This window comes from Phaethon aethereus (genome assembly GCF_964289735.1).
Source record: "Phaethon aethereus genome assembly, chromosome: 19".
Taxonomy (NCBI): domain Eukaryota; kingdom Metazoa; phylum Chordata; class Aves; order Phaethontiformes; family Phaethontidae; genus Phaethon; species Phaethon aethereus.
In genome coordinates this window covers 3396035-3421265 of record NC_138595.1, presented here as the reverse complement: position 1 = coordinate 3421265, position 25231 = coordinate 3396035, and the positions used below count along the sequence as shown (strand labels likewise).

The 25231-nt window shown below is 36.3% G+C and overlaps 1 protein-coding gene across 1 annotated transcript in view; it reads left to right on the top strand.

Annotated features, from left to right (window-relative positions):
• The window catches only part of BRIP1 (BRCA1 interacting DNA helicase 1), a gene marked incomplete at both ends in the record, with an annotated part of 117959 nt that overhangs the window by 57670 nt on the left and 35058 nt on the right, over positions 1-25231 (top strand). Inside the window, 6 exons of the mRNA XM_082008716.1 lie at positions 798-1097; positions 1713-2546; positions 5016-5089; positions 5812-5890; positions 8707-8928; positions 10881-11038. Of these exons, the coding sequence (XP_081864842.1) occupies positions 798-1097; positions 1713-2546; positions 5016-5089; positions 5812-5890; positions 8707-8928; positions 10881-11038 (1667 nt within the window). The remainder of the gene's footprint in view (positions 1-797; positions 1098-1712; positions 2547-5015; positions 5090-5811; positions 5891-8706; positions 8929-10880; positions 11039-25231) is intronic.

The window sequence follows — 25231 nt, the reverse complement described above, 5'->3', positions numbered from 1 at the left end:
TAAGTAAACAGAAGTAATTCATATAGTAAGACAAATAATCTGTATGTTCGAGCCTTGATAAGATTAGTACTTTCTCTAAAAAGTAAAACTTCACAGAAGAATCAAGTTCTCTGTTGTTTTCTCAAATTGATATTAAAATAATATTTAGAAACACTTCTTAAAAATCAAGGAAGTTAGTTTTTACTTCACTCTTGTGTCTTCTAATATCATCTAAAGAGCTATTATGCTCAAGAAGCCTGTAATTTGAGAATTTTTAAAATGATTGCTGTATGAGAGCTTATTGTATTATATTTTCGCTACTGCACAGTTGTGATTCTTTCTGAATATCCAAGATACTGTTACTTAATCTGAAATAAAGTTCTAAAAACATCGTTATAATTATTGTCAGACCCTGTCAGTATGATAATAAATAGCTGTACTCTATGTAAGTTGCTTTTTAATAATTCATGACAACAAGCAAAATGAACATCCAGGCATAAAAGAAGTATATTGATGTCTGTGCAACACAGCTTTTTGAACTTTAAAAGTAGTATTAGTGGAAAAGGTAAAGGTCTTTTAATATTAAAGAATTACATTGTTAGTATTCCTCATCAAAATACTACCATTGATTAAATCAAGTTCCCAGCCCTGGAAAGGAAGGCATGCATTATCTTACTTTCATGAGCAACTTCTTGAATCTTTGTGAATCTGTCTATACATACGTAGAAGTATTTGCAATATTAGGGTACTATTTACTGATAGGAAATACCTGATATAGATGATGTAGTTTTGTAGTAACACTTTTTTTTTCCCTGTAGGATTATCTAAATGGATTCGTCAACAAATCCAGCACCATGAAAACTTTGGTAGTGCACTCGAATCCTTGCACGCATTTGCTCTAAGAAACCAGAAAAACATCGATTGTTCATTAGAGTGCAGCAGTGAATTTCTCCGTGTACCTTCAAATTCAAAAGACCTGTCACAAGCCTCTCAGCAAGAGGCAACTATTCATCTGTCACCAGATGTTCCTGCTAAAAGTGAGGAGCAGAATTTGGTTTCAGAAATTAATTTTGTTACAACAATCAGCTCAGTTAATCCTACAGCATCAAATCAGCCGAGTAACATCATGGCAACAATGAAACAAAGTATGTTTGTTTCCTGTGGAAAAAACTTCATTAACAATTTTAAATGTGAAGTTGCATCTTTTTTGGAAGAAACAAATGGTTTTTAAAAATACAGAAGTGCTGTGGTGCAAAATGATAATTATTCATAAACATGTATGAGCTGTGCTCAACAGACTGAAATTAATTGTCATTCCATCTGGTTGTCTTAAAGCAATTGATAATGTTTTATAAGTTTATAGTGCAATCTAAAAACCATTGAAATTTTAAAATATAAAATATCTCTCCTGAATTTTAGGAAAACTTATGACTTTGTTTCAGGCAAGAAAGATGTGAATAACATAAGAACACAGAAATAAAAAAATTACAAATTTAAAATCCCGTCATACTTTAACTTTACATATGCCAGTTAATCTATTGATTCAATTAAGATGATTCATGTGCAAAGATAGTTGTAACATCTGGGCTTTTGTTTGTGTTGGATCTTAATGAGTATTATAAAATAACTGTAAACCTAATAAAACAGTGGTAATTTTGATGTGCTAAACGTGCTGTAAATCAGCAGGGGGAAGGCATATACAATTAATTAATGTTTTGTGATTTTTTTCACAGGTGGCCAGAAAGTTGATGTAGGGAGTCATTCTCACCATGTAACACAAAGAAGAAAACATATGGACTCCACACCCAAAATGTCAGCAATGAAAATAGAGAGAGAAAAAAAGAATGGTTGGACTAATGCTGATATTATGAAAGAACATTGCTGCTTTAAACCACTGACTTCAACACCTTTGCCTGTAGCCAAGAACTGCATGTCCACAGCTAGTAGCAAACAAAAGAATGTGAATAGGGCTAGTGAACTTACTGATAGTGTAAATCAATGCCAGTCATCATTAATTTCAGAACATAAACCAAGTGTATCAGAATCATGCTTGAAAACAACTGATTTTTCAGTTAAAAATGCTGAGGCTCCAGTTGCTGAAGAGCATCCTGATAAACTACAGCTTCAAGTTGGGCCCTGCAGTGAGTTTCCTTCAGCAGGAGGGAAATCTGAACTTTCAATGTTAAACGTATCTGCAGAAGCTGAAGATGAGGATGAGAGTATCTACTTCACACCAGAACTCTATGATGATGAAGAATCAGAAGAACAGAAAGTCAGACCACTGCTTACAGCCTGTAATACAAATGAGAATCAGATTGAATGTGGAAACTCCACAGTCGCTGATGATCTTTTTGCAAGCCACACCTCAGAAACTCTAAGTATGACTAAAAAAAAGATGGATGATGATGGCAGAAGCACAGGTTTACATGAAATAATGCAAAATGAGGGGAGTAAGAATAGTGCAGTTAATGTAGAGATGACTAGTGAAGTAAAAGCAGAGCAGATAGCATCTCAAGAGATGGAAACCAAAAAACGGAAAATCAGTCTTTCCAGATCACGAAATAAAGGTGTGTCATCTTTTCTATTGAACAATACTAGCTCATAGTGACAGCTTCTATAGGAAACGTAGTGAGCAGCCTCATTATAGAGCAGTGATGGCCTTCTAGTTCTCATTTAGTATATTCTACTATCAGGCTCAATTTTTCGTTATACTTTTTTTTTTCCCACTGTGAAAGTTATGCAACATGCTGTTTTCTATAGAAATAATTAAGATTCCTCATGGTATCTGTGTGGTGAAAAGACATCATGTGTGGAAATGCTAAATAGAAGCCCAAGTAGCATTTGACTGGTAATTATAGGCTGAGGAGGTTTGTCTATTAGAGATTTAATTTATCTGCCGTTAAATACAATCAAACAATTGGGTTTTTCTCAGAAAGCAAAACACCCGTAAAATCAAATTATGGTTCTCCACATTTGTTCGGGCTTTTTTTAAATTAAATATATAGAACAGCATCTTTGCAGATCAAGTAATATGATAGATTGAGCCGAGATACTGAAATAGGTGTATTCTTCAGTACTTTCTTTCCCTCAAATTTCTTTTGTCAAAATGTCCATCAGAAGCTGCGTAGCAGTAGTAACAGTATAGTAGTATTTGTACGCATTGATATTTGATGGTGGTGAGAAGCTTCTTCAGAGGTCTTTATTTGTTTTGTGTAAAAATTGAGGTTTCTTTAAGATTTTGTGAGAGGATCTAATTTCTTTTGGTCAGATTCTCTGTGTATTCATATGAAAAAGTGTACTCATTTGTGTGCCCTACAAACATATTTTCTATGCAATATACAACAACGTAAATTTGTACATAAAGGTCTTTAAATCTTCTTCAGTGTACTTTTTGTGAAGTATATTAAACATTTCTTTCATTTATTGCAGTCAAAACAGCCAGGATTTTGCTGTAATAAAATGTACTATGCCTGATTTTTCAAGAAAAGATTGTTCATTTTCATCACCTATTAATATGAAGATGCAGGATTTTTACAATCTTAAGATTGGTTTATAGGTATTTATATATTTTGACTGGGAGCAGAGATTGTTAACTGGTCGTTTTCCATCTAAATGGAAATCATTGTTCATCTAAATAACATTCTGACATTCACCTCCGCAGAGCTCTGCAAGTGTTCATATCAGTAGGATTTAAATTTACGCTGTAAATGCATCTTTATAAAATTAGATACTCTGTCTGCAAGAATGGCAAGAATACTGTTGAGTTTCTTTTGCAAGCAAAAGTAACTAAGCAGTACTTAGCATAAGGCAGTTGGTTAAACTCTTTGTTATAGCGATGCCATGTAAGGATCGTGGTTTCTTGGGTTAGGTTTCCAGGTATTTGCTTAACCATTGGATGCTGATGGCTTTGAACTAGTTGGTAGGGCAGAAGCAAGCTCTGATATCGACAGCAGTTTAAACATATAACACATCTAAAGATAAAAATACTTAATTTATGTTTAGCTTTAAGTAAGTGATTGAATGTCCGGACCTCGTAGGGTAGGCATGGTTCTGTTTGTAACTGGCTTCTGGCCTAGAACTGTCCCCTATCCCACGGCAAATGCTGGGGCAGCCTGTCAGGTGGCTTTGCAGCTACGCTCCCAGGGTCGATCAGCTTCAGCCTCGTGAGTCTCTAATAGCTCAGTTTTCTTAAAACAAGTCTTCTGTACCAAACCCCTTCTTATGTTTTTATCTAAACGGCTAATAGAAGTCATTTAAGCTTTGTGGTTTGCCTGCTCATCTCATAGACTGCTGTCCCTTATTTGTCTTTCAGAAGATTTGTCTGTCTTTAAATCTGCAACATTAAAAAAAAAAAAAAAAAAAAAAGAAATCCATCTTCCTTATCTGGAGCAGATTGTTCCTTTCTTGATCTTGTGTTTTGTCTTACTTTGATTAGAAATCCTTTTAAGATATGGCCTTCTTCGTATCAACTAGTTTGTATTAATTTACAATGTCTACATTTTATATAAAATTAATTCTCAACCATTTTTAAAAAATATGTATTGAAATATCAGCATTTGGCCTACTAGATACTAGATTTTTCTTGAAAAGTCTCTATCCACAAATTCACTAAACTCAAATCCTGACCACAGCTGTGTTGCCTGGGACGACCGTTGGATAATAATCCTTTGTATTACTGCTGGTTTTTGGAGGGCAAGGGGTGGACAGTTTCTTTTGGTGTAAAAGCTGTGTAAATTCAATCTTAATTTGTCTTTATATCTAACTAACTATGGTATTCAATAGGTTAGTGGTAAGAATATTCTTTATTTCTGTAGTTAATATATTTATGGTGATTCCCAGTATTAAAAGTACCCTGCTGCCCAAGCTGCAAATAGAGGGGAAGTGAAGTCAATGTACCAACTTTCCTAGAATTATTTGTTTGGACATCCCAAATGTATAAAAACTAAGGTACTGAAAATTCCTCTCGTGCTTTGATGTAATAGCTAGGTATGATCTCTTTGGTCTAAAATAATAACGAAATCTTGAATTTATTAAAGGATTGAAAGTTCAGAGACAATGCAGACGAAGAAAAGCTACAGTTAGGCAAAGAACCTACACCTGTGAAAAAAAGGTACCATGTAGATAGAATATAGTACCTATTTTAAGTGGCTACTGTTGAATGTGAAGGTGCAAGGGAAATAAGATTTATTATATAATCTTTTAAGTAGAATAATACAGATGAAATAGTTTACTCATGGTCTGTAGAGTAAACTATTTGGTTTGCTCTAGACCATTATGATTTACACGCTCAATAGATACCGTTTGTTTCATGGGGAACAAAAAGGCTGAGTGATTTCGAGTCCTGTTAACACAGGTAGAAGCTGCAGATATGGACTGCCTACAGAGTCCAGCTCATAACTCGTTACGAATGCAACGCCTGATTCAATAGAAGCAGTGCTTCTGATTTCTGGTTAGTATGTAAATTTTAGGGCAGGAAATGCAAGAATTTAATCATACTGCACCTGGATGAGAGTTGGGCACTTACCTTCCTAGGCTCCTTTGCAAAATTCCAAGCTAAATCTTTGATAGCCTGGAGCATTATAGACTGTAAAATACCTCATATTTTATATGAAAGTATTTCTATTTAAGTTAGGTTTAGCATTTTTAGTATGATGTATATTTTAATGATTAGCTAATATAAATTATAAACACTGATTCAAATAGATCTCTTTGAGTAAAGTATATTTCTCTGAAGCAGTTTTGATATATTTATGTCTGTATTTAAATGCTTCAATCTGCATAGTTACTACATGCAAACTAGTATTTAGATGAATTTGTATATTGTCTTGTTAGAAGGAAACACACCACCAGCCTTGCAAGAAAGGACTTTATTGTATTGTCTGTGGAGCTGAAATACTGCCAAAAGCAGAGGGTAAGATCTATGTAACTGGTCATTTGTTTCAGGTTGGGAATGGTAGGATTTGTAATGTATCTTTTTACTTTCTCAGTTTTGGATACTAGAGGGATATTTTAGAATAATTGGCTAATTTCTCCACTGGATACGGTAACTACATAACCGAGTTGTTAGAAATGCACTGGGGACTTGCAGAAAATCTTCTTGAGGGGGGAAAGAGGGGGCTGTCACAATAATACAACTATTTTTACTTGGAATTTCAGTGAAAATAAATTACTGTCAATGTAATCTCTTTCTGACATGTTTCGGATGCTTGATTCAGTGGTCCTGGTACACTGACCCATCTTGAAGTACGATGGGAATCTGACTGGTATTTAAGAGTTAACTGAAGGCAACTGGTCCTGACATTCTGGCTGAAGGAAATTATTTGTAACATAGTGGCCCATTCATTAGGGTATGTTCCTCCTAAGGATTAGGTGTTAATTTGCTACCAGTTGCTGTGAGAAGTTTGTTAATATCTTGGTGCAGTAACTCTGTGAATCTAATGCATGTTTTAATGAAACTGTCAAAAGTTTTACAGAAAAAACATACGATCACATTGTTATTCTCCAATATGTAACCTACCTTGTGTTAATTTAGCTTGCTTTTTAGTCCCTGGTTGCCCCACTGTGCGAAATGTGGATTAGATGTTTTTGGATATTCTCTACATTTTTCTGAGGCGCTTGAATTTGGGAAAGTCTAAAAGCTGATAATGGTAGTAACAGCTCTGCTACTTTTTAAAAATGCGCTGTATCTTCAGGCTACTGGGCCATGTGTGGTAATGACCTAATTACAAAATGTTCTCATCAGTTATATGCAGAAACAAGTAGATATAGATGCTTAGTACACTTAAACAATGTATAAAACATTGTCCTCTAGGAGAATTTAGTGAGGATTTAACTGGTCCCAGGTTTTACAGATCTGAAGGTAAGATGAAATTTGCTTTTGTGTGCCTTGTGAGTACATCTCAGGGCCTTGAAAGCTCAGAATGCTACGTTTTTAGGAGGGGATAGAAATGATATGGAGGTTGAGATGAAGACAATTGTGCATTAGACGTACAGCAGAGACCTGTTTCTTGTGCGGAGTCTTGTTTACGGCAGCCCCTATGTTATAGGACCCTTAAACATCCCCTCCCCTGCTTTAAAATCCCTTCCACTGCCTCAAAAGCTCATTAAGTAATGAAGTAAGCATGGAACTGGTATAAAAGAAGTGACGGTAGCAAAAAAAAACCCCAACAACAACAACAAAAAACCTCAACCCTCTCAAAATCACCCTCTTCAGCCATAAAAGTGAGTGAGGCCAGGCCTAGTAGGCGGGACCTGCATGCTAGCGGCTCATGACTCCATTGTGTGATGTAGCCGAACTGGACAGGTCGTAAAGCTAGACCAGATGTCATCTGTATCAGATGAAATCAAGGAAGGACAAGTCTCTGGTTTTGCAAACCACACGTGAGCCTGAAGGAGGGTGGGAGATACGACTGTTGCTCCTGGACCTGTGTCATGGTTTAACCTCAGCCGGCAGCTAAGCCCCATGCAGCTGCTTGCTTGCTCCCCTCTGGTGGGATGGGGGAGAGAATTGGAAGAGGAAAAGCGGGAAAACTCGTGGGTTGAGATAAAGACAGTTTAATAGATAAAGCAAAAGCCGTGCATGTGAGCAAAGCAAAATAAGGAATTGATTCACCGCTTCCCACCAGCAGGCAGGTGATCAGCCATCTCCAGGAAAGCCGGGCTCCGACGTGCATAGTGGTTATTTGGGAAGACAAATGGCATAACTCTGAACGTCCCCCCTTCCTTCTTCCCCCAGCTGTTACACGCTGAGCACGCCGCACGCGGCGCGGAATATCCCTGGGGGCAGCTGGGGGCAGCTGCCCGGCTGTGCCCCCTCCCAGCTTCCTGTGCCCCCTCCCAGCTTCCTGTGCCCCCCCAGCCTCTCGCTGGTGGGGCGGCGTGAGGAGCAGAAAAGGCCTTGGCTCCGTGTAAGCCCTGCTCAGCGATAACAAAAACATCTCTCTATTATGGACACTGCTTTCAGCACAAATACAAAACACAGCCCCGTACCAGCTACTGTGAAGAGAATTAACTCTATCCCAGCCAAAACCAGCACAACCTGTTAAAGTCACAGGCCAGCTAGCAAAGTCCACGCTGCCTTACGGGTAAAGAAGGGAGGCCCAGGTGATGGAGGCCGCTTTTATTGCTTCTGTTTTCCTAGAGCAACCATAATGTATCTCCTTTAAGACTTGTGTAATCTCGTCAGTAGACTTTTATTCATTTCCTTAGTATTAATTTTTCAGCATCGTCATGTCTTTGCAGTTTGGTATAGAATCTGTGAAATGGAATCACTATGTATTAAATGAAAACATTCTGAATCACTGAGGTATTTTAATGCCTACAGTTACCGAGGTGTCCGTTGTCAGCAAGAAGTTTTATGCTGTTTAAACTGAATCTCAGATGTCAGTTGATTGATGAAATTTTAAAAAATCTGCCACAGTTTGAAGAAAATGAAAAATAAATGACTTTATTCAAAGTGGATTCAAACTCACTGGTCAATTTGGGAGTAATAACAAGGGGAAAACTATCTGTTGAAAAGTAAATTTTGGACACGTTAAAAAAATCTAAATAAGGCCTCCTTCCAAGGTCCGTTTACATCAATAGAAGTCTTTTCACTGGCTTTGGTGGGTATTGGATCAGGGCCTAAATTACCATCTTGTAAATGTGGAAAGTTTGCAGTATGTTCGAACAGTACTGTATTCAAAACCATGTATATATAAGTCTTACACCCCACTTTTTAAATTATAGGAATTTTGAGAAAAGCTTGCTGCAGTAATATTGAACTGAAAATAATCTGGAAACTCTTCAGAAATACTAATGTAAGAAGTAAAGAATCCATTAATAATTGTATGTGTGAACTAGATGCCATTTCAGAAGATGATAATATGATGTTGATCATCTCAGATGCTGCAAGTCTTAGTCATCTTAAAGAAACTTTGAAGGTTTATCAGATGCCAGTGAAAAGTGAAGGTAAATCTTACTGATAAATACCACCTAAAATTTGTCAAATCCTTTAGCTTTAAATTAAATACAACACATTGTTTTATTTCATTTCCTGCAGATGCTTTTGATTTTGGTAACATGTTTGTATCTCTTGATCTATGCGTGAAATCTCATATGGACCAGGAAGAGTCTCTTGCCCCACTGCTGCTCACTCCAAAATAGCACTATACAGGTTTTGCAGATATTTTTAATGGAAAGCATTTTTAAGCCAAGAGAAACACGTGAACTTTCAAAAGACTATAATCTGTCTTTCATTAAATTGTTATATAAAATGTTCAAAGCTGTACTAAAGCTTTGTTATTGCTTCCTTATTAGCAAATTTCCTCCTTGTAAGGGACATTGAATACCATGTTACAAATCAGGCATTCTACCTGTTTGCTTCTCTGTTAGCAACTGGCTGAGTGTAGCTGCTGCGAACAGTGTTTTCTTTTTTGTGTCAATAAGGTCTTGGTATAGATTTTTGCCTACGTATCGGCCGATAATTCTGCCTTAATTTTTTTGTGATTTTCATGTCTTCGTGTCTTGCTTCATTATATCCTTGTTGAAGAGGTACGTTGTTTAACAACGTTTTGTTTATTGCCACAGCGAGGTGGTTAAGTCTGCATTGTTCTTTAACTTCCACACCTTTCCACTGCTCCTACTTAAGTTTCTGTAAGTTTGAAGGAAGTCCAATATCCAACAGTTCTTTACTGGATATGAATTAAATGCTCTGGCTATTTGCTTTCTCCTTCAAGGAGATCTTTCCTTTTTATAGCTTGTTGAAAGGAACATTTTGCTGCTTAAAGAAAATGAAATTTTTTTCTTAAATGAAAATATCAAATCTTTCAATGATACTGGTATTTTTGTGTCCTCTTGCCAAGGATTGTGAATGTTTCTGAAAATCCCAGGAAATATTTGAGAGGTAAAACAAGCATAAAAGCGATACTACCATGCTGAAAGATGTTAGTGACAATCGTAAACTATGTCTTTGACCTTAGATAAACGAGGAAGATTATTTAAAGCTTATAAGGAGAAGTTTGGCTATTTTATGGAGTGAGGAAGCTAAAGGCAGTAGACGCTTACTGTCCGAGGCACAGCATTTGGCTAGGAAACAGATAAACAGCAAAGCCGTGTGGGTCAGTGGGTTTTTTCAGAAGACTGGAAATACAGAAGTTGGAGAATCAGATATTGACAGTGGTCCTTGGCCAAGAAAATACATTACATACATTTATTTTCCCTTAACTGGGCCATTCACAAGACTTACAGCCCTTGCCTTTGACTGTTTGGGAAGTTGATGGTAAGATTTTTTCTTTCAGATGCTATCTTGTTCCCTCAACCATCAAACTGAGAGAGAGAATTGGTTGACACATAAAAGGAGTGCCACACACAATTTACTGTAGACTGGAAGGAGGCAAAACTCCACTAAGATCTGTTAAACTCTGCGTGTTTAATCAAACACTGAAGCTGCATATCAGTGTATGTACTGTTCTGATCAAAAAGAAAAGATGAGAACAGAATCATTTACATTTCTTACAACAAATTAAAATCCATGAATTGGAGGCATTGCAGCCCCAACGGTTTAAGTAGGTCTCTGCAGAAGCAATGTATTTGATATGAAATTATTCCAGGTGTCAGACCATGGAATGTGTAATCCTTTAGCAGCATTCAGGTGACAGAGGACAAACATAAAACACTTATCTTTGTGTCCGGGCAGTTCTGGTGTTAGGATGGCACAATTAATCATGGGTGATTTTTGTCACAAGGACTCTATTTTAGAAGTTATTGAGTCCGCAGAGATTAGTCAGCATTCTTTACCGTGTCACTTTCCGGCAAAATAAGAACATTACGTTTTGAAATGTGAAGTGCAACTTGTGATCTTTTTTCTGTTTTAAAATATCTTTTGATGCCTACGTAAAGTACTCTCTCTTTCTTTTTGAAAGACATGAATGCCAGTTTATCTTTAAATGCTATTTGGAATGAGAAGGAATATTCTCTGACAAGTTACTTACAATGCAGGAGCTGTGTCATTCAGTCGGTTTCTCCATGTCCTTTGATAGGAGCTGAGGTTACTCATTTCAATAATAAAGCACAGTCATGGGTAAGTCAAAGTGGTTTTTATATTAAAGCAATTATTTAATGATTTGTATAGTAAATATTAAAATGCCATTTCTGTAAAAGGTGGAGTGAAAATTTTTATCTAGATGAATTGTATAGGTCTTCATGTAATTTCTACTACAGAGATTTGAAATTATAGTTAGGACCTGAGTTCAGGTCACTTAATATATTTGTAATTGTCTATACCTAATTTGATGCAGTGTCTGTAGTATCATGTCATATGAAAAGAGTTAGGAAAACAGGCAGCAGCTATTAATTTCTTTCATGAAAGGAAAACAGAACAACACATATTTGCACAAGTGGTAGTGTCAGACTTGAGTTTTCAGACATGTAGTTTTATGTTATTTGTGGCACTAACAAAAATGTTAATCAGACCCTGATGGATGAACAGGGACAAGGTTTAAAGGAGTCAACAGAAAGAAATTGTTTTATAGGTATTGTATTTCCAACAATGTTAGCAAAATAATTCTCGGTAGAATTCTTTGAAATCTAGACAAGACAGCTATGTGTCTTTTCACTGTACTCTTAGTGATGCCTTAGTTTAAGATAAAGACAGAAGGCGAGGCTCCATCCTGAATGAGCTGTGCAGGTAACCTTAGGACACCTATGCTGTTCCTGAATCTTTCTTCATTTATACTGTGGCTATAAATACAATTGAATTTGATCAGAGATTTTTGAGACTGAAACTTTGCCAAAAACTGAATAAGATTCTTGCGTTTTGGCCTGCATGCATCATTATCCACTGTACAAGCTAGTTGAAATGCACAGTATGACAGTGTGATGATGGAACAGTTTATGAAGCGTTATATGCCATGACTCTTGGTATTTCCAATACTCTTACCAAGATTTCATGGTATTTTAGCATTCATTTTATATCAAAGGTAATGCAATGTTATATTGAGGGAATCTATACTGAAAGAATATGAAATAATGGGTTCCTCTTAGGTATAATGAAATGATTGCCTGTTTTATCTTTTCAACAGTCTCTTTCTGTACATGTAAAATATAATAAGGGACTCTGTAGCACTGCCAGGAAATAGAAGCATTGTGTTCCACTCTTTGTTGCTTCCCGCGACTGGCTGTGCAAAGCAAACACTGTCAGCGCTTTTATTCGTACTGCTAGCTAGGTAGGCGATTGAAGAGGCACTGGCTGACTTTCATCCCAGGTGCATCAAGTATAAATGTGTAATCAGCTGGTGTTAGGTTTAAAGTGCTGTGGTTTTATTAGTGTAAAATAAACAAGTGTTATGTTCTTGGCCCTCTGTAGACTTAACTACTTCTGTTTCTTTTAGCTAGAAAAACACAGTTAATTATCAGAGGTTTTCTAAGCAAGTCTCTTCCTTTCCTATCCTTTTCTTATATTCTATTTCTGTCCACTAGAAAGAAATCTTAGTAAACATCTAGGCCTGGAAGAGCAACATAGGCTAAAAAAGACCACATCTGGCTTCGGAGTCGTTCTGAAAGCTGGTGGCTTTCAGTATAGTGGCATCTAATCTCTTAATGCATGCCTTTGTTTCAAAAAACCATCCCATCGTCTTCAATAGACTTGTGAAACAATCGTCAGAACTGGCATCTCTGCTTTGGACCTGTTGCCAACTGTATGCCGTATGACTGGGTTAATATGCCAGGCGACTTGAATGTGAGAGTTGTGGGGGTGAGGAAGGAAGCTGCTATTTTTTATTCTTTATTTTTTGTGTGTGTGTGAAAATAATGTTACTTATTTAGAAAAGTAGAATGGACTGGGGATGAATGATGGTAGAGCTAAATACAGCTTTAGTTTTATCATCTCCTTGCTTTAAATCAACTGGGTGTTGTTTTCTTGTAATTGGGAATATATGAATGTAAATGAAGACATATAGATCGAGTCAAAGGAGGTTAAAATGATGATTTATTATATGCTATCATATACCACAGCAAATACATATGCATTAAAGTGAAGAAGCTGTGATTAAGTCAGTTTTAGCTCCCAGTTATATGTTCTTGAATACAAGATCCTCCTGTTGTTGAGCAATGTATTTGTAGAGATAAAATCAACACTGCAGTTTATACGGCTGCCTACCCTGTGTTAAATCATGTACATTGTCATGAGGTATCGTATGTCATCTTAAATTACTTTGTGTCATGTGCTGTCTATAAAACAAGTACAGTTGGTTCTGGAAGGCAAGGAATTGTTCATTTAATGGAAATCACATTGCTATAGCAAAAAAAGCTTAAAGTAGAATCACTGGGTTTAATCTTAATCTGTAAGTCTAGATTTGGTAATTGTTTAAAGAGGTAACATTGTATTTTCATGACTTAAATTTAAGGTGGGATTAACAAATTACATTTTGTGAATCTTTTTTTTAACCTACTTTTCAATGAATTATACATTTATATTGAAAATTAGATTTTTAAACATTTCCAAAAATTCAATTACATCATGTGTTTGCCATCGAACTAGAAACCTCCATTAACGTATTCATGCTTTATGTGAAATCAGTGATATATAAATTAATATTATTTTTTATAATCCTTAAAATACCCTAAATAATTGTATATTCCTGTTTGCAGTCGTCTTTGTGAAACGGTAACAACTTTATAGAGAACAGTACTTTGGAACTTAGAGAAAATATTTTGGTACCATAAATGTAGAGGACTCGGGGTGCTTTAAGATCTCGCTTAGCTAATGCAATAAATTATCTTTCATATGTTAAAAGGAGAACGAAATTCTGACAATTAAATTTTTAAACTTATTAAGGAGTTGTTGCTGTAACTGATTAGACAGTCAGCTGTTGAGACAGTAGCTTTTATATAACAGGATATTGTTTTGTTCATCATGTTACCACATTTGGCAAACTTTTATCTTAATGCGCCTATCGGGAATACCAGTCTGACCTCAATCTGAGTAAAGCCTTAATAGTCGACGTGAGGGATGCTTGCAGGAGGTGGCACGGTCATTTTCGCAGACTGTATATTTGTTATCGCATGTTAATCAGATTCATCATTCTGTTTAATAAAGATTTCATCTGCCACGCGAATGCATAATCGGCTATGTCTGAGTGACGGTCTTTTGTCTTGAGCAGATTGCTAAAACTGTATTAAGCATCATTAGACAAAAATGACGACCTTATTAATTTGTCCTTTATGTGTTTTTCAGCAGATTGGACCTCATTATTATGCAAACACAGTACACAGAGCAGCACCAGAAGTAGCTCATTAATGTTTCTTTCCCGTAGTACGTAACAGATTATTATTGTGAAGTGTGCATGAAATAATTGCTAATTATGTGCCTTAAATTGTACAGTGATTGTCTGTCTGGATTTTTTTCGAATGGTTTAAGAGCGCTGTAGAAGGCCATCAGAAGGTACAGGTTAACAGTACCGAAGCAAGTAAACCAGAGGAAGTGAATCACAAAACGTGCATTTTATCACACGTCTTCCTGCCTATAAAGAGTAACTAGGACAGCTATGGATTGTGTTGTAGTTACCTCTCACTATGCTTCTTATTGTAAAAGAAATGACTCTCAGCTGGCAAATAATTTAATAGGTATGTCTGCCAATGATGCAGGCGAGTTTGAACTGTGGACTTCCAGTAAAAAATCCTGTAGATTCTGAAATGGTAGTTCTTGAGTTAGTATGGTTTCCTTATTTACACACCACTAAAATCGGACGTATTTCCAAATACCCTTCTGTCTACCATATGTTTTCCCAGCTACATTTTACATTTCTTACAGCTCTCTAGTCAGTATAATTCTCCTTAAAATTTGTAAGCATGACAGAAATTACATGTTAGGATTTGGCATTCGTCTGTAGTTTGACAACTTTGTGCTAAGTGTGTAATTGGTTTAAGCTGGTAGTGCTTCATACTTATCCGTGGCACATCTTCTGTAATCTGTCTGCCACTGTAGCTGATAAGACTTGGCCGCAACTGAAGTTTTTGCAGCGCTAGAAATAAAATCCTGATCCATTAAGGGTTTGCATGGATTTAGCTTTATAATCTGGTTTAGAAATTGTGAGTGGTCAGATCTTAAATACAAGCTTTGTTGTCGAAAAGATGCCATGAAAACCATTACATCAGCTTAAATTTTCTTAACGTTACTTTTGTTGTCAATATAACCTAAAAGATATAGTGACTATTTCTGAAGAAAAGTATTTGTGACTGGCAATTATTTATTATATATAGGCATTGAAACAGATATCTTTGAGAGTTAGGAGGATAACAACATTCATGTGACATTACTTAGAGTAAATAATTTTAGAGTCTAACTGCATTTGGTTGGTATTAAATAGTTGCTTATGTCAGCTGATATGACCATTTAAATATGGTGGCTGCTTCATACAATACAAGTTTAAAATAAATTGAGCATGCTAGCTGGAAATTATTCTTTAAACATTTCACATGTAATAGATCATTACTGAATATATATGAAGGACAGACATATCTTACCCTTCCAAAAAATCAAAATGAAATTTTCTGGAGACCAAATTCTCTTTACTGCACTGTTAGCTGTTGGGCGTATGCATATTTACTTGATAAATCAATTGACTGATAAAAATTGAAAATAGTTGGTGTGTCATTGCAGAAGTAAGTATTTATTTTACTTGGATTATTTGAAATTACCGGGAATATATTGCTATGAACAGGCACAGATACACTATTGATACAGAGGTTCTGCAACCATGATTATCATAATTTTTAATAAATGGTTTCTAAATTTTCAGTTCTAATATTGCACACTGATATGTATATTTGTAATATAATATAAGCACATATAAACACACTCCTTTCTATAAAAGCATGCATAAGCTTTGCAGCTGATTGTTGAATGAGGCTAAAAAGGACTTGTATCTGCAAGGGTTTGACACTGCCTTCTGCTTCACAATCCATATTTTTCTATTCCTACAAAATGACATTTTCTGCTCTGCATTTTTTCTTTCCCTGCCCTCTTGAGTTTCACGGATCTATTTAGTTACCAGTTTTAGTTAAATATCAAATATATATAAAAATATATTAAATACATATAAATATATATATAGTTTAATATCATGACTAAATCTAATCTGTGTTATTTTTCAGTGTGTGATTTTTATTTCATGCAAGGCTATACCCCCACCACGCCAATTCTTCAGCACTTGCATAAGGCTTGTTGAGAATTTCTAAGAAAGAGCATACTAAGGACCTGGGGACTGACAGGCCAGGGGATATGGGAACTTACCTGAGTTTGTTTAAATGGGTTAAATATTTTCAGAGCATCTCTATGCACACACACCATAGATGACCTTGGAAAAGGTCTTTTGTGTTGCTGCTTTCTGCTGGTGCCAGAATCAGTTGTCTCCCAGGAATTACCTGTCTGAATTGCTTTACTGATTCTTGACACGGAATATGTTAATTTTTTTCACTTGGCAAAAAAATGCATTCGCTCGTTCTCTCTCCTCCTCACCATGTTCCTTGCTGCTTTCAGCTGACACTGCTGCTTGAAGGGTATGAAATGCATCGAAAATACTTCAGGCTGCCTCTACCTTTCTCATGAAAAGATTGTTTGTGAACTCTGTAAACGTTATTTGCCGAACACATGGCCTTGTTAAAGAAGGAAAAAATGGGTTTATAGCTCTGGGAAGAAGAGTGAACAATGTTTTAGTAAATGCCGTGCCATTTAAGCATATGCCATGTTCCCATTGCAAAATCTTCTGTGTGTTTATCATCATACCCATGCTTACACTATTTGTTAAGGCTGAAAGCTCTAGGTGTCAGGGACCGAATATTTTATTCTTTAACGGATTCCTTGAGAGCTATATTTAAGTGAAACTAAATCTTATTTAGTGAGAAATACATGTCAACCTTTGAGTGCTATCTTGCAGTTACTAGTGCTTTTGCTGTCGTCTTTTTTTTTTTTTGACATAAATTTTCCTCCTCCTCTTGAATTATAGTACCAGATACTTAAAAGTTAACTTGTACAAATGCATATTTCCATGGTCAGTAACATAACTCTTGAGTAACTACTAACTAGTTAAGGAATGTTTTGCCCCATAAACCCAATACAAGGAGGGATGCAGAAACTGGCCTGTAAAGCACAGGAACAAAGCCAACTCCTAAGTCATTACATCCATTCTTTCTCCCAGATATTCTCATGATACAACTTATAGTGCTCACGCAATTTGATTTTTAAATTCTGAAAGTACCTTTTTTTTTTTCTCTTTCCACAGTTTAATTCTCATTAATCATAAATGTCTTCCTGCATGTGAGGTGTCATTAGGAAAGTGAATTAGAAGATACTATCTGCAAAGTTTTCAGTGGCTTGGTGACAGCCGCATTTCTGTCTCCTATGATAGAGCTTGCTGAGTGTCAGAAGATGTTAGACATGGGTGAGAAAGCTGGTCAGCAGAGATGCAATCCAGAAAAGAGTGAGAGTGGTTGGGAGGAAGCCAGTAAATGTACTAATATGTTATCTTTCCAACCTGGAAGTTTATCTTTCCTTTATTGTCTGGGTTAGAGACAAGTTGCGTAGGTTCCCCTAAGCATTGTAGGATGATTTCATAGCATCTGATATAATACACTTTTACCGGGATGGTCTCTTAGTTGGGGATGGATTTTATCACTGGTGCTGACAGAGATTATTGCCGTTTAGATGTACTAGATCCATAAACTTGCGCCTCTGTCACTTGAGGACCGCGCTGTTAAATGGACCGTCGGGGAGCAAGCCTGCCGGGCACGCCTGAAAGCAGGTCTGCAACTGTGGTCTTCTGAGAAAAGCTGTGTACAGGAGAGAGAGAAGACTTTGGTGTTCAAAAGCTAAGTATTTTTTAAATTCAAGGCTGGACTGCCAGAGTCACTTTATGTAGTCTTTTCATTCTTTTTATAGATAAATAACATAAATGAAGCACTAATTAGTCTCCTACCTCCCTGCTCATGCTGGCATTCTGCCTGCCAGAAAAATTCTGCTAAGTGAGTTGTCAGGCTTGTTTCAATTCCACTATATTGCGATTTGCTTTAATATATATATAATTTCTTTAAATATTTTTTAGAGAGAGGCAGGTTTAAAAATATAGGAACCAAAAACTAGTGTTAGGCTTGCCCAACATGTATTAAAATTTTCTTAAAGTGCTGAGACAGTGACCAGCACTGTGATTTATTTTCTGCCTAGTACTGATAATCGAGTGATCTTTCACCAGACAAGGCCAATGCTCACTGAAGTTGTGAGTGGCAAAACGTGATCATTTTCTTGCTTCCTTTGCAGTAGTGCTCTTCTGATGCAAAAATAGAGTAAAGTTTGTTTCTATAAACTCAGGTCATCTTTGCAGGCGAAGCTGGCTTTGAAGGAAAGCCTGAGCTGGAAAGTTTCAGTCCTTCCCCTACGCTACGTCTCGGTCTGTGCCTCAGTCTGTTCTTCTGCTACGTTAGGGCGGGTCTTGCAGGAGCTGCATTGCAAAATGCATCCCTGGAATGGTTTGGATTAAGAGTATTGCCATTTTTGTGGGATTATTTTTGTACTGGATCATTTCAGGGATGTGATTTGTGGTACGATCCCACAAACGGTTTTTATCACCAAAATGAGATCTGGGATGTGAAAAAGTGGAAAGTTAGTACACTGATAGCTGATGCTTAAAAGTTATGGAAAATGTACAGTAGCAGCTGCTGAAATTACAGATTCAACATTCTGATTGTTTTATATTCTAATGAGCAGCCATTGTTACAAGCTAGTATTTTATACTGATTATGTCAGCCACATAGTGCAGCTGCCACTGACCCCTCCATCAGCAGTAACAAAAACCCTCTTTGTTATCAGTATGGGAAATATCTTGGCCATTGTGGGTGTGAATTCAAAACAGAATAGCAATCATGCACAGGAAAAATTAAAAGCTTCACGATTCATTGACAGGAGTCTAAACGTTGCGTATAAATGATTATACTCAAGTCTTGTTTAAAATTGTACTTTACCGTTCCTTGTTACATAATTAAAGTATAGATGAAGTAGTTAAAGCATCCGAATGCCCTAGAACTTTTATTCACTAGATGCGTCTAAACTTCTCATCGTTAATTTTGTGTAGTGAACTCTCCCTTCTTGTAAATTTCTGTTCTGTTATAAAATGTAAATCTCCAGTCAAGGTAAGAACATTTGTCATTTGACTTTTCTTTTCCTCTTAAAGTGAGCGTACTTTCAAGTAGTTTGACACTAAGTTTACTAAGTGATAGCCATTTTTCACACTTTAAGAGCCAAGTGGCTGTAGTAGAATGAAAGAGTGAATTAGATTTGTTGCAGATGTTTCTAAATCGTACCTCTGGGTTCTGTAAGCCATTCCTTCTTTCTAGGAAATTAGAATAAAATTGATTTATATAATGTGACTATAGTATTATAGATTTACATAATGAACCTCCATGGTGTAGATCAGACCACGCAGACTGCGGTATGCGGTGGGCAGGCATATTCTCTGTAGTAGTTACGTCTGGCTAGTTCACTGTAGGAATTCTAGTTTGGGAATTTTTCTAGTTCTTAAATTGCAACCATACAGCAATAATATAAGGTAGGGGGGTGGAAAAACAGACAATTACCACCATTCTTCCATATGTAATTTGTATATGGTATTGGTTATTTTTATTGTTTAAGTTCATAGTTTCTTCCTCTTGATGGAATACAAACATTTGGCCGAATTCTTTGCCTGAAGTAAGTGGAGCCAAGGATAAATTTGGTTCTTTCCCCTCTCTGAAGGGCTTGAGATAATAACAATAAAAAAAATTGGCTAAGATTTTAAAGATTTTTATGGTGTTTATCGATGGATGCGCGGCTATACAAAGATTTAACCATGTCTTTCTTCAGGGGAGGAGTAGGGCTATCAGCTAAAACAATACCTCAGCACATTTGAGTTCATGTAAACCGTACGTGACTCCAAACATATTTCAGCTCTCTGTCCGATGGTTTCCTAGTACGAAAAAACCTTCTACATACATTTAGCTTGTGTTCATGAAGCGCTTTGAAATGGTCAGGTTAAAGTTTGTATAGAAGCATGCATTAATTACTATTGCTTAGTGGACTTGTGTCAGTTTTCTGCCATTTACATGCTTCCATGATTTATTTTTAAAGACCTAATAACTTTAAAATAATCAGTGTTTTCATTCTAATTGATACAGAATCTTTCATGTGTATTTAAGACCTCTCATTTATACATTTCTTTTGTTAATGCAGTGTAGAAGATGGTTGTTTTAGCTTTAGATAAAAGAACTATTTTGGGGCAGCTTTGACATCTACATTTTATATTTTATAAACCTCAGCTGCAGTTCGCACTTGTGGAAACTGTAAGTGTCCTTTTATTTTTAACAGCAGCCTAGGGTACGGTTGAAAGAGGCATATTTCCATTTTGGCTTTTGTTTGAGCAGCTTCCAAAACATCATTCTACTTTTTTTTCTGGAAAATTTGCCAAGTCTAGCTCAGATTAAATTTCTTCGTTAGATTTGTTCTTTTAAGCATCTGGATCAGAAATTGTATCCCGTACTATGTAGTAATGAAACATTTGGAAATAATCTGAGAAATCTTAGTAAGCCATGATAGTACTGTACGTTCTTTTTTAAAGTAAGAAATATATAGCTTACAGAGTAGTTTGGGGTTGGGGTTTTTTTGAGTAAATGTTATTTTGTTTGAACCACCCTACCAAGAGATTACAGCTCGTTCTTCTGGGACACAAACAGGCATTATTATCTCTTGAACTGTTGTCATCCCTTTTATCACTCTAAAATACCTATTTGCTTGATGCATATACATATATATATATATATATATATATATATTCCATGCCAAATTTTAACATTCTAGGTTATTTCTGGGGAGGGAAAAGTATGAATAAAGGTTATTTATATTGTAACTTAAAGCCAGTACGCCGCAAGCTGGTGAATGATGGGGTTTGTTTTTTCTGATGTGTTGCACTACTTATGCTTTTAAAAATATTAATCAATATTGTACATGTAAGTTCATCAATGGACCTAAAAACCCACCATTTTACTAGTTTAAAATAAATTATTAGAATTTATAGTAATAGAGAAATTATTTTTCTCATGTCATAAACTTGAGAGCCATTGTATAAAGTCAGTCTGCTCATATTGTACTTTCGGTATAATTTGTGTTGAAGAATGGAGTTTGTTGAAGAGAAACAGATCTGAATTCTAGTGGTAAAGAACGTCCATACCCTCTTAATTAGCTGTAAGACTACTAAATTGAAGAAATGCTTGTCCGTTAAATACAGTCCCTCAGAAAGGATAGGGGAAAAGAGGAGAAGGCACTTGGGGAATTTGGAAAGGAATAGGTATGGTTTGCATTGCTTTTTAAGCAAATATATTTATTCACTGAAAAGAATTAGTGCCGTAGCCAAAACATTCATTACATTCCTCTACAGTGCACTGTCCACATGATGGACTGTGATTAAGAACCAAGCTTTATTTTGGGTGTTTTGATAAATGCAGATGTCTGAATGTTAATTATAATGAGTCGTTCTTTAAATTGTATTAATTTATTTCCCAAATATTTTGTTGCTTTGAAAGTCATGCTAAGCAACAAGACAATTACCATGAATGGAGCCAGAATGTTTCCTTTCTTATAGCTAGATTTTTAACTATCAGCTGATAAAACAGACCCCAAATCCAAACCACTTGTTGCTTTGGACTTTGTTATGAATGTCACCTTCAGGGAATGAATCGGAGCCAATTTTCTCTTCAAGAGGTTGGAATTTTTTCTTCCTTTCTCTTTTAAGCTTGTGTTATCTACTGCTGCTTTGTTACGTGGCGTCTCTTGTAAAATGTCTTCCTCCGCAGTATCTGTTTCAGCCTTTATATTAGAAACATTTAGCCTGTCTAGAAAGACGCTAACATGGTGGGTAAGGAAACAAGTCAAGAGACATTTGTCAATATTACGAATTTGTCTTTCGTCTCGAAGTTCATTCAGCAGCATTCAGGGAAATCACGGTGGTTTGACGCTGGCTTCTTTAAACTTTTTGCCCGCTGCTGTGTGAGATACTCTTACAAAAGAATTTATGCAAATGTTTAGTCTCTTTGCGTGTGAATAATCAGTTTCCTTAACGCGGTGTACAGCCCCCTTGCAGCCTCCCGAGTTCATCGGTTTCCCCGCTGCTGGAGATGCTGTGTGCAGCAAGGAGTTGTTTCTCTGATTTCCAAACTCTGTGCTGGGTTTGGTTGGGTTTTAAAGGCTGGGGTTTGGCTCCTTTCTGTGTCACCCAAGAGGATTTTTTTTTTCTTTTTTTCCCAAGTTTTGGGCCTATTTGCTCAGTTGTGAATGTCCTTGTATTGGTGACGGAGAAAGTAGTGTGAATGGTTCTACGGCGCGTAACAAGCGGGAAAAAGCAGATGGCTGCTCTGTTAATGGGGCTCCTCCACTTGATGTCACAGGGAGAGAGACCTTTTCATTGTCAGAATTTCTCAAAGCTCATTGATTTTTCATTCTAGCAGGATTTATTTGCTTTTGAATCATTGCTCTGCTGTTATCATTAGAATGCTGAACCTTTCACTGGGCTGCACATTTCACTAGTTTTTTTGATACTTGCGCTTTTAGGATTCCCTCACAGGACTTCCTTCTTCCCTCTTTGCATTAAGAACACACATTAGATTCTAAATAAACGAGACACAGTCATTCTTTTTCTTTTTTTTTTTTGTTGTTTAAGATAATCTAAATGCAGTATATATTTTACAGTTTTTGCTTAGCACTCCAAAATATTAAAATAAAAATTCACCAGAATAATTTTGCTTTCTAGTTCATCAGCTATGTTGTTTTAGAATCATTTTTTTCCCCAAAATTATTTTAAAAATTTGTTTCTTTAATTTAACCACAACACAAAACACAAAAGATATTCTGGATGAAAGCTTAGCCATGTTATACAGTATTATTCAAGTTCTTCATCCTCTTCTGAAGGAAACTAGGAAGGAATACCTTGAGATCAAGGTCTCTTCCAAAACTGAACAAAGTTTTCTGAAGCTGTGTGCTTAAGCAGGAACAGCTGCAGTCTTGTATTCTTGCTTTTTTAATTAATCAAACCCACTTCCTCCACTCCATACTTCCTTATGGCCTGGATCTGGAGAATATGAAAATAGGGATTTAATAGAGATTCATGTTTACTTACTTCTGCTTTGGAGTTTATAGAACAAATTAATATAGCTAGAGTGTGATTTTTCTCTTCTCCTCTATTTATCATCTTATTACTAATATTTTTATAATAAACTGAATCCTGATCCTTCAAAGCTTTATTTTCTGCAGTTCTACACAGGCCAGCTGTCTCCTGGGCAGCAGCAGAGACACTCTTTTAGAGCAGGAGTTGTAGAGCCGTTCCTCCACTTTATAGCATGTATTTTACTATATTAACACAGTCCTGTTCCTATCACATGAAGGTGCTCAACCAGTTGTTTGGTTTGATTAAAGATGATTGCTAGTCATTAAAGATGCTATTGATTTTTATTTTGGCGAAAGCTAGGAATGTCAGCTTATACAGTTCATTTGTCGTCACTGAACTGGTTGTTGAATCTTCATTACTGGTTTTTCAATAGCACGACTCTGAACTCTATTGGGTTTATATTGTCATAACTTAATCCACACTAGAACCCTGTAAAAGACTTGTTTTCTAAAGGAGAGGGAAGCAGTGTTCTCTAGCTGCTTCTGCAAAAGAACAAGAACATCAGTTGTTTTGATGCTTCATGGCATTACTAAAGAAAAAAGTTGAAATGTTAGCATTTAAAAAACACTTTCTTCCTCTTTGCATTCCATATTAAGCCATAGGTACCGCACTAGACCACTGAAAAGTTAACTTGCAAAAAACATAGCCCAGGTCTACCTCTATCTATTAATGATTTTTTTTATTTTTAAGTTTATGAATAGATGAAATGACATACATAGGTAATACTAAAATCTTTTTATGGTTAAGTGCTTTAATATTAACTTAAATCAACCAGTGTGTGTGTGTGTGTATTAAAAGTTTGGACTCCTGATCTCCACTGCCTAGGCCTGCTTATGCCAATTGGTATGTTTTGAAGTAGATAGATTATAGACATGATAGTTTATTTGAGAGTGGGAAAAGTGCTGGAGAAACAATTTGGATGTCAGTACGGATGGGGGATAGCTGGGAAAACAGAAAATAGCTGTAAGAAAAATCTTGAAAATAAATTGTGTTTTGGATGGAGTGGAAATTTAGCCTGAAAGATGAGCTTGAAAAGTAGACATACCACCAGTGGTGGTGATAGCAAAGGCTTAGGTGCCGGCAGCACCCAGTGTGCTCTTCTCAGAGGTGCCTGTCTCCTTTTAAACATCCAGGAGTACCGCTTTGCCTTCATTGCTGTTGGTGATGTTATGGAGACAAAGTGAACAGATAAAGTGTTCTTTGTGGGGATAAGTAAGGTGGGTGGGTGGTTCCCAGTTTAATTCCTAGAAGTGTGTGAGCATGTATGAACATCAGCTTGCTTTTGATTAAATTAAATTTCTAGCACTCAGGGGTGTACAGTAAAGATAGGAAGCAATACAAATATACTTTAAAAGCCTGAAAAACAAGAGATGTATAGTTTAGGCTTGTAGACTTTTATATTCTTTCTAGGTTTCAGAGACTAGAGTTGTGACTTTTGACCATGTCACTAATCCAATTATATATGCATAACTTATGAATTTTGGCTATGACATTTCTGTATTACTCAATGCTTTCTTGAATGTGAAGCCAGCCATATTATATCAACTATACACAATGAATCTTCAGAACCTGGGACAATGGAAGAAACTTTGATTCCCAATTTTAAACAGTAACTGAACAAAAAGCTGTGAATATGTGGGACAAAACAGTTCTTCGAATTGGAATTCCCAGGAAAAAGTAGTAAATCCTTTGACTATGTGAAGGATTGGGTTGTAAGCAATCGTGCTGTAGCCAGTGTCTCAAGAGCCAAGGCTCTGGAGCCAGACAGGAACCAAAATAGCGGCCAAGGCTTTGGAAGTCTAAACCAGAAATTGATATATAAATCAAAGGTCAGGAGTGCTGCTTGGAGCCACAGCTGCTGGTTATATTGATGACCAAAGGCTGCCTTAAATAGAATTACTGCTCCTAATCCAGTCATACAGGGTGACTGTACTTGTAGTTCCCATTACCTGCCTAGAAGGGCGGCTCGTCCAGCTACTGCGAACAGAGATTACTGGAGAACTTAGACTTGAACCTATTAATTGTGGCAATGGCAT